The 10,805-nt window shown below is 44.9% G+C and overlaps 1 protein-coding gene across 1 annotated transcript in view; it reads left to right on the forward strand.

Annotated features, from left to right (window-relative positions):
- Positions 1–10,805, forward strand: part of LOC119419741 (contactin-associated protein-like 5) — a 354,615-nt gene that overhangs the window by 299,966 nt on the left and 43,844 nt on the right. Inside the window, exons 14-15 of the mRNA XM_037687124.1 lie at positions 893–1,049; positions 5,566–5,693. Coding sequence (XP_037543052.1) covers positions 893–1,049; positions 5,566–5,693 — 285 coding nt within the window. The remainder of the gene's footprint in view (positions 1–892; positions 1,050–5,565; positions 5,694–10,805) is intronic.

Raw genomic sequence — 10,805 nt, forward strand, 5'->3', positions numbered from 1 at the left:
ATATATATATATATATAAATAATTAACAGGAAGACCCCACTCCTCCCTCATCCAACTCATTTAAGGTGTTGATGCATGTTATTATATAGTGCATTTAATAGGTAATATAAGGTAATATAGTCATCCAACTCATTACCAACACGTGTGTATAAAACCATAAAAGGCTTCCAATTTTTTTATTACACCTCCAGCATATGCCAGTATGTTGGACAAACTTTACATGCATTCTCTGAAATGTTTTGGTGTGATGGGGCCTTAAAACAAGGAACTTCCTGATCTATGTATTATTTGAACACTTGACTCTTCATTTCTCTCTGACAGTGACTCTCTGTGTCAGCTATTGTAGCTATGCTCTGTTCCCCTTTGTCATCACTTCCTGTTACTGACATGGCTTCCTGTAACTTTGCATGGGAACATGTCAACAACTGTTCATCTCAGCAGCATATTTGTTTTTCATTCATATTTATGAAAATTTGATGTCACAGGCTTTTTAAACTGAGATCATCTTGTGTTCACAAATAATTCAGATGATGTGCTGTGTGAGACTCTCAGCTATCACATCAAATTTCTGCTCAACATCTGTTAAAATAACTGACTTTTAGCCATTTTTGTTTTCAAGGTACAGTAGCCATGGCAGCCATTTTCAAATGGGTTGACTTTTATAAGAGTCATTAAACATCATCCTGAGTTTAATCATTTGATCACAGACAGAAACAGGGACACACAGCAGAAATCATTATTATTATTATCATTATTTATCATTTTATCTAAAGAGATCATTCAGCCTTTTCCAGGAGGGAATGTGTTGTAGTTTAATTGTTTGGACCTTCAGACAGCATCAGGATATTTTTTAATCTCCCCTCCTCTGACTGACTGTGGCGTCGTGTTGCAGATGGCAGTCCGCTGTCCTGGTGGCTGGATCGGGAAGGAGAGCGCAGGAGCTACTGGGGGGGCTTCCTGCCTGGAGTCCAGCAGTGCTCCTGCAGCCTGGAGGAGAACTGCATGGACATGAACTACTTCTGCAACTGCGATGCTGACAGAGACGCATGGTATGCAGCCCTGACACACACCAGGTTATTTCTATGACGTTCTCACAATTAGCAGAGTTATCCTAAGAAACATATATGGGAGAGTTTCAGACCTCCAGCATCAGGCTCAGCATGATTCTGGAGAAGAAACACCATCAGCAGCATGTCAGGGTGCAGGAGAAGGAGTTTTCTGTGCCGAACTTTGACCACATTCTTCCTGGTCCAGCTGCCTGACCCTGACACTGTACATAAATAGATCTTGAAGCAGTAACTGGAAGGTAAAGCATCCGGTTCCGGTACATGTTTTAAGTCCTCCCCCTCCAAGACATTATCCATGTAGCAAAATAGAAACACACCTCATAAAAATTTTCAGGAGTTGAATCTTGTTCATTCATTGTTGTTCTATCTTATCTTATCTTAGTTTTAAGATTGCTGCTGTAAAGTAAGCATTCATTATTGTAACTACTTTATCTGTAATTAACTATTTTAAACGTAAAATAAAAGCTCGTTTGACATCATGACATGATTTGGCGAGGCTTAAAGTCCCACATCCCCCCTGCATAGACTGTGGTTCATGACAGCTCATCTGTATATTCAGACTTCAGCTTTCTAAAACATACAGCGCAGCATTCAGCCTGATTCCAGGTCAGCTTCACTCTTAATTCACACCTTCATCTTGGGACTAAAACAGCTCTCTGTAAGCCAGGCTAACAAAGACCTGGTGACCCTCAGGATGGAGACAAAGACCCTGGTGACCCTCAGGATGGAGACAAAGACCCTGGTGACCCTCAGGATGGAGACAAAAATCCTGATGACCCTCAGGATGGAGACAAAGATCCTGATGACCCTCAGGATGAAGACAAAGACCCTGATGACCCTCAGGATGGAGACAAAGAGGCTGGTGACCCACAGGATGGACACAAAAACCCTGATGACCGTCAGGGTGGAGACAAAGATCCTGATGACCCTCAGGATGAAGACAAAGACCCTGATTACACTCAAGATGGAGGCAAAGACCCTGGTGACCCTAAGGATGGAGACAAAGACCCTGGTGACCCTCAGGATGGAGACAAAGACCCTAATGACCCTCAGGATGGAGACAAAGATCTTGATGACCCTCAGGATGAAGACAAAGACCCTGATGACACTTAGGATGGAGACAAAGACCCTAATGACCCTCAGGATGAAGACAAAGAGGCTGGTGACCCACAGGATGGACACAAAAACCCTGATGACCGTCAGGGTGGAGGCAAAGATCCCGATGACCCTCAGGATGTGATGACCTTCAAGATGGAGACAAAAATCCTGATGACCCTCAGGATGGAGACAAAGGCCCTGATGACCCTCAGGATGGATAAAAAGACCATGATTACACTCAGGATGGAGGCAAAGACACTGATGACCTTCAGGATGGAGACAAAGACGCTGATGACCCACAGGAGTGAGACAAAGACCCCGATGACCCTCAGGATGGAGAATAAGACCCTGATTACACTCAGGATGGAGGCAAAGACCCCGATGACCCTCACGGTGGAGACAAAGACCCTGATAACCCTCAGGATGGTGCCAAAGACCCTGATGACCCTCAAGGTGGAGACAAAGACCTCGATGACCCTCACGATGGAGACAAAGACCCTGATGACCCTCAGGATAGTGTCAAAGATCCTGTTGATCCTCAGGATGGAGACAAAGACCCTAATGACCCTTTGGATGGAGACCATGACCCCAAAACTCACTGGCAGGAAGGAATCGACCTTGAAGAAGTTACAAGCTCAGTCCGACGGTGCTGAACACAAAATTTGTCACTTTGGAGTCACCACTGAGATGTACCAGAAGAACTATGAAGGCAGACAGAAATCAAGCAGTCGGCCCGACCCAAAATAATTTTTGTTATTTGAATCTAGCTCCCCCGCTGGGCCTTGAATTGGCCAACTATACCAAACTTTCCTGATTGTTAACAACAAAGTCCATGCTCAATAATCCAGGATTACAATCCAACATTTTTCTGTCAGGTCATCTGGACAGTTTCTTTTTTTTCTGCTGAAACGTTTCACCTTCCACCCAGAAGGCTTCATCAGTCAAGGAAACACACAACAAAACTGATTTTTTCCCCCAACAGCTTACTCCAAAGTGGAACAAACCAGTTCTGCTTGTGATAAGATGGTCTCTTTGGTATGCCCCCTCCTCCTTTGTCGGCCCTCTTCCTTGTTGACAGTCTTGTCAAACTGGTTGAAAACAGTGAATCTCCTGAATGTTATGTGAACAAGAGGCTCTGCTTCCCCCTCCCCTACCTTCTCCCTTCCCGAGGACATCTGTGACCCTGAGTCAGAGCTGATCAGGCTGATAGACAAAGCACCATCTCTTATCAGGACTATGGAACTATCTGGCAATGGACACCGATAGCTTTCTGCCCTTGTTGACCTCCTCACACACACAAATGTATTATGATGTCATCAGTATGTTGCTGTTTCTGTGTTGAGGTCTATTTTTGCAACCTTCACACTGTGACCCATCTAGGATACAGTGCGAGATATGATTTTTTTAATACCTCTCCTCCCGTTGTGTTTCTCTTTTTCTTATCCAAACAACAAGGACAGAGCATCCCGAAAGCTGCTGCCTCAGACACCTCTGTCTCCCCATGTTTGTTTATGTTTTCTCAGATGGGCTGTACTGAAATGTCATTTTGCTGTGCTTCGGTGCAATGACAATAAAGCTGATTCTGATTCTGGTGTAGGCTAACTTCTGAGCTACCATCTGAGCTAAGACCTGAGATAAACACTGAGCTAACATCTGCGCTAATGTTTAGCTAACATCAATTCAATTTTTGATTAAATTCAATTCATTTTATTCATGTAGCGCCAAGTTACAACAGAAGCCATCTCAGGGCACTGAACAGAAACATCCATCCATTATCTTTACCCGCTTATTCCATTTTGGGTCACGGGGGTCGCCGGTGCCCATGTCCAGCAATCACTGTGCGAGGGGTGGGGGACACCCTGGACGGGTCGCAAGTCCATCACAGGGACACATAGAGACAAACGAGACAAACAATCATTCACTCTCTCACTCACACCTAGGGACAATTTAGAGTTACCAATCAGCCTAACATGCATGTTTTTGGTCTGTGGGAGGAAACCGGAGTACCCGGAGAAAACCCACGCATGCACAGAGAGAACATGCAAACTCCACCCAGAAAGGCCCCTGGACCGGGGTTTGAACCAAGGACCTGCTCGCTGAGAGGCAGCAGCTCTACCAGTTGCGCCACCGTGCTGCCCTGAACAGAAACATTCATATATAAAAATAATAATTTACGACTTCATCTGAGGAGCAGACTGCTTTGAATTTAACTCCATCACAGAACTCTCATCTTCAGATTCAGATATTCTTTATTTGTCATTCCACCATCAATCAACCTTTATTTCTCCAGGTAAATCCCATTGAGCCTCGAGGACTCATTTACAAGAGAGACCTGATTTCAACAAAGAAAGATGACAACAATGGACAACAGCAACAACAATAAACAGTTATAAAAAAAAGCATACTACAGTTTTTTTTTTGTTTTTTTTTTAACAAACACCATATGTGGTACATGTGGTGGAGCAAAATTATGTACACAGGGTCCCAGTTATTGTACATCCAACAATAAAATGTAAAAGAAAAACAGTAATAAGATCTGAGATATGAACTACGAAAAACATCAACTAAATTTACACTAAGCACTAATAACATAAAAACATTACGCTGAACAGCAGCACGAACATGAGTCTGTGTGAACAGATGAGCATGCATGAACACATCAACATGAAACAGATCAGTAGCAACATGAAACAGCCTCAGGGTAGAACCCTGGAGGAACACCTAATGTCATAAAGAACCTTCTGAGGATTCAACACAAAATGTTCTTTAATAGTCTCAAAATCGACATTTAGAAAATGTAATTAAATCAAAAATAATTAGCAGTTTACTCCTGGAAACAAGAATGAACACTGGGATGAATTTAAATGCAAATTATGGCTTATTTTAGCAAATATTCCTACACTTTACGTGAAAATGAGAAAAGAAAGCGTGTGGAGAGAAAAAAAAAATTACACTTGTCATGTTTAACCATGAACAGCTGCCCTGAAACACAAACCCCATTAATTAGACAGAGCCTCCTGCTGATTACTGATTTCTCTGATGAGGTGTTCCTCTCCGACATCAAAGAAGCTGCTAAACATTCAGCTTGTTTCCACGTCTCACCGTTCAGCCCTCACACGGGACAAGACGTGGATTCAACCTCTTCATTGAAACACAACTGTAGTGATGTAATCACTGTTTTCAGGTGAATGGAAAAATATATCTGATTTATCTGACGTCTTTGTTAATCTTTTCCCAGTGCAGTTTGCACATTTCCAGACTGCGTTGACGGATCACTCCTGTTCCACTGTTCTTTGATCGTTTGGTGATGCTGGAGAAAATGGAAGACTGTTTTCAGGACCCCAGCCCTGAAGGCTCCTCTGCTCTTTTTGTGACTGTTTTTTGTTATTGTCCCTCTCAGGACCAACGATACGGGACTCCTCTCCTACAAAGATCACCTCCCAGTGAGCCAGCTGGTGGTCGGAGACACCGACAGGATGGGCTCGGAGGCGCTCCACCACATCGGTCCTCTGCGTTGTTATGGAGACAGTAGGTGATCACCACAAGATACATTCATTTAGATTCAGTTTTTCACTAAGCTCCAATTCACAGCCACATTTATCTCAGAGCACTAAAAAAAACCAATACAGTCCAGTGCAAACATGATCCACATCCATTGTTTCTGGTTCTGGTACACAACCTCTGGGTTTTGACATTTCTATCAGCAACATCATGGGTCTGAGAAGGACCTTCAGTGGGCTGAAGAGCTGCTTTTAATCATCCCTGTCCACTCACAATGTGTGCGACTGTCAAACAGGAGATGGAAGACTTCCTGTCACAGGAAATCTTCAGAGATAAAATAATAATAATAAGCCCCATCTTAACGCCTGAAAACTTTGACAATAAGAAGTTTAGTTAAATTAATTATTGGAAATACTCCATTTATGTACAAAAGTTAAATCTGGTCCTCTGGACAGTCAAAAAAACAAAAACAAAGCAAAACAACCAAAAAAATGTAAGAACATTTTGTCTTTCATCCGAGAGACTTCCTCAGTCTGAGGAGCTGTATTCAGCTCAGTCTCTTAAATAGCACCTTCTCAGAGTGGATCAACCAGTTTGCTGCTGACAATCAGAACCAGCTGATCACATGCTCAAGAAGGACCATCAGCCTAACAATGGATCATTAGCACCTGATGGCTGTTTACTATTCACAGAGGGCTGAGTGATACTAGCAATCACAGCATTGTAAGAGGGGGACAGTTGAACCCGGAGGCCTCCACCCCTGTTTAATGATGGACGATTTCTTTTCACAAAGATGGCCTCCTTTACTCCTCTCTCAAACCATCGTTCCTCTCTGTCCAGGATGTGAACATCTTCATCCCTGAAAGCGTGACCGCTGGCCTGGAGATGAGCGTAGACCTCAGAGTCCTGGCCTGATGATGTTGATCTTCTGTGCTGGTCCATCCTTTTGGCCAGTGGCTGTTTAGTTTCCCCGATGTAAGACTGATCACCCTCCTGTCACTGAACAACATACACAATATTACTCTGTTTGTGCCGGGGGACTGGATCTTTGGGATGAACCAGTCTTTAATGTATTTTGGGGTTTAAAAGCCACTGGGACGTTATGTTTAGAAAATAAACGTCTCAGTTTCTCTGATACTCCCTCAACATACGGAATGACCACTGGTCTGGGTCTGGGTTCCTCCTTTTCACCTGATGCTGACTGGAGTCCTGTTTGGGTTTCTTATTTCAGGAAGGCCCAGTTAGGATATCCACATACCATACCATACCATACCATACCATACCAATTTATTTATATAGCACTTAAAACAGCAACAAGGCCAACCAAAGTGCTGTACAAAAGAACCAAACATGCACAGCAGACAGGAAAACATAAAATAGAAATACAGATACAAATAGCAGCAGAAGCTAACTAAAATGGCCAACAGTGTAGAGAACAGACCGGACCAAAACAAATCACACCGTGTTAAAGGCAAGCGAATAGAAGTGGGTCTTCAAGCGAGACTTAAAGACTGAGAGTGTGGGAGCCTGCCGGACACTCAGTGGCAACTCATTCCACAGTCGTGGACCTGCAACAGAGAAAGCCCTGTCACCTCTGAGCTTACGACGGGTTTCTGGGACTGAGAGAAGCATCTGGTCTGCTGACCTCAGAGAGCGCGGTGGGACATATGGCTGCAGAAGATCAGTGAGATAGGATGGGGCGGAACTGTTCAGTGATTTAAAAACATACATGAGAATTTTGAATTGGATCCGAAGGTGAATGGGTAGCCAGTGCAGGGAGGCCAAAACTGGCGTGATGTGCTCTCTATAGCCTGTACCAGTTAAAAATCGGGATGCAGCATTTTGGACCAGTTGTAGACGAGCAATGGAGGACTGACTGATTCCAAACAGAAGTGAATTGCAGTAATCAAGCCTAGATATCCTGATGCATGCTCAATCAAGCCTAGATGTTATGAAGGTGTGGATCACTGTCTCAAGGTTATTTTTGGAGAGTATAGGCTTCAGCTTAGACAGCCGTCTCAGCTGAAAAAAACAGGATTTGACCATCATGTTTACATGACTGTTGAGTTTTAAGGACGGGTCCATTATCACCCACAGATTAGTGACCTTTTGTTTCTCTAGCGGGGCTATAGAGAAAAGGTCAATGTCGTGGTTCATGAGTGAGCCACTGGGATGGAACAGCATGACTTCAGACTTCTTCTCATTGAAGCTTAAGAAGTTTAAAGCCATCCAGTCCCGGATGTCAGCCAGGCAGTCAAGAAGAGGCTGAATAGAGCGTGTGCCTCTGTGCCTCAGGGGGAAGTAAATTTGGCAATCATCGGCGTAGAAATGAAAGGGTATGTTGTGTTTGCGGAAAATCGCACCTAGTGGCAGCAGGTATAAAGAAAAGAGAAGGGGACTGAGGATGGACCCCTGCGGTACCCCCCACTGGAGCGCTGTCGATGCCGAACTAAAATATTTGATATTGACACAGAAGGTTCTGTCAGAGAGGTAGGACCCAAACCATTTAAGGGCTGACCCTGTGATGCCCACCCACTGCTCCAGTCTAGAAATGAGGATCTTGTGGTCGATGGTGTCAAAAGCAGATGTAAGGTCCAATAGGACAAGCAGCACAGAATCACCTGCGTCTGTGGATATGAAAATGTCGTTAAAATCCTTCAGTAGAGCAGTTTCAGTGCTATGGAGAGATTTGAAGCCAGATTAGAATAACTCTAGGATAGCGTGATCCCCCAAAAACTGTTTCAACTGAGACTACACAATTTTTTCCAGTAGTTTAGAGGTGAATGGGAGTCTGGAGACAGGCCGGAAGTTGGACATGACTGAGGGGTCAAGGTTAGGTTTTTTTCAGGAGGGGCTGGACAGCAGCATGTTTAAAAGTTTTTGGCACCATACCTGAGGATAAACTGCTATTCAGAATAGCGAGGATAAAAGGACCCAGGGTAGGAAAAACTTCCTTTAGTAGTCGAGGGAGGACCACATCAAAAGGGGAACCAGATGGCTTCATGCTGCACATTACCTGCTCCAGAGAGGACAGAGAGATGGGCTCAAAGTGGTCAAACACAGCCACACACTGAGAAGGGATGGACAGATCATGAGCTGGTGGAGAAATGAGTGCCCGGGTGTTTGCCACTTTTTCTAAAAAGAAATGGAGGAAGTTTTCACACAGCTCAGTTGAGGCTTCCAGAGGTGAAGGCTCACTGAGGTGTAGAACTGAGTTCAGGGTGGAGAAAAGAACTCGGGGGTTGTGGGATTTGGAGACAATTAAATCAGAGAAGAATTTACATTTGGCAGCTTTAACGGTTTTCTGATAGTGACGCCAACTCTCCCTTAACATTTGAAAAGAAACCTGCAGCCTGTCCTTCCTCCACCTTCGTTCAGCTCTGCGACACTGCTGCCTAACGACTCGAGTGACGTCATTCAGCCAAGGCTCTGATCTAAGTTTCGTTTTTCTGGTTTTAAGGGGAGCAACAGGGTCCAGAACATTTAAACAGGCAGAGTTGAACTGAGAGGTTAGCTCCTCAGTGGTAAGAGACACCGAGAGCTGTTCGATCCTCTCAGAGTTAAAACCTTCATTAAAACGAGCAGCAGTGAAACGGTTAATGGAACGCGTACGTGCAGGAACGCGCGTCTTAGCAGTATGACAAGGGGGGGGGGGGGGGTGAAGTCAAACAATACAGGCATGTGATCTGAAAAAACATTGTCACCGATTTTCAAATTAGAAACAGAGACATTGCGTGTTAAAACGAGGTCCAACGTGTGACCGTGTTCTTGGGTGGGACCGTTTACCTGCTGAGTTAAATTAAAACAGTCCAATAAATCTAGAAAGTCCTTCACTAAGGGCTTCTCCTGACAACACACATGCAAATTAAAGTCACAAATAAACAAAAAGTGAGTGTATCTCTATGTGATATCAGCCAAAAAGTCAGAGAATTCATTTATGAAGTCCTTGGATCGAGGGGGGCGGTAGACGAGTGCGCACAGAAGCGGAAGAGAGTGTCTGAGTTCAAAAACGCTCAGCTCAAAGCTGGCGCGGGACACCGGGACGGACAACTGTTTACAGGCCAAGTTTGCTTAAAAAACGATTAATAATCTCACCCCCCCCCCCCCCCCCCCCCATGCCGACCTGATGGCCGCGGGGCATTAAAACACAGACAGTCCGGGGGTAATAATTCCACCAAGGCGCTAGACTCACCATCAGAAATCCAGGATTCCGTGACGAACAGAAAATCCAACTCCTCATCTTTAAAAAAGTCATTGAGGATAAACGTCTTGTTGGAAACAGACCTTGCATTGATTAAACACATCCTGATATTGTCCAACGCAGACACAGCCGTGGAAGGAGAAGCGCGCGCCAGCGGGCGCAGGTTATGAAGAACAGCTCCTCCTGGTCTGCTGGTGCGGCGCACAGGTAAACAACTCCAGGTGTTTCCATGGACTGAGCGCGCGGGCAGCTGGCCAGCAGCCGGGCCGCGGGAGCACCACGGGTCAGAGAGGAGATGATCAGATCCAGAGCGAGTCCTGATAGAATAATCCACACTTTGCCTCAGTTTCACCAAAATCCCTGCACGCTTCCCACGACGTCTGCGACGTTTCCTCCATGGAGAAAGGCCAGGGTCACGCAGAAGGAATGCAGGAATCTCAGATAGGACCGGTGGAGGAGAGTGGTGGCCGCTGTTCAAAAACTCTGCGGGAATTTCAGCAAATGTACGGAGTTCCAAAAGTGCCCGACGATCATACTGAAAATATGACTCGGCACACTGCACCAATCATTGTAAAAATAACAAAAATACAATACAAGCAGAGAGCGAGAGACGGGCAGCCCTACACACCGGCGCCATCTTGGATTCCCCCCGCTCTAGAGCCTGTCTTGTGTAGGATTTCTCCTTCTGCCTGGCTCCTGAGCTAGTGGGGACGCTGTCTGCTCTGTGGTACAGAGTCCTGATGACTCCTAACTTGTGCTCCAAAGGGTGATGGGAGTCAAACTGCAAATACTGGTCTGTGTGGGTGGATTTGTGGTACACCTCGGTTTGCAAATGTCCTCTATCAGAGACTGAGACCTCACAGTCCAAGAAAGCCAACTTGCCATATTTTTCATCTTCTCGTGTGAACTTGATGTATTTATCCACAGAGTTGATGTGG

The sequence above is a fragment of the Nematolebias whitei genome, chromosome 13 (assembly GCF_014905685.2).
Source record: "Nematolebias whitei isolate Nwh7 chromosome 13, NemWhi1, whole genome shotgun sequence".
In the NCBI taxonomy this organism is placed as follows: Eukaryota; Metazoa; Chordata; class Actinopteri; order Cyprinodontiformes; family Rivulidae; genus Nematolebias; species Nematolebias whitei.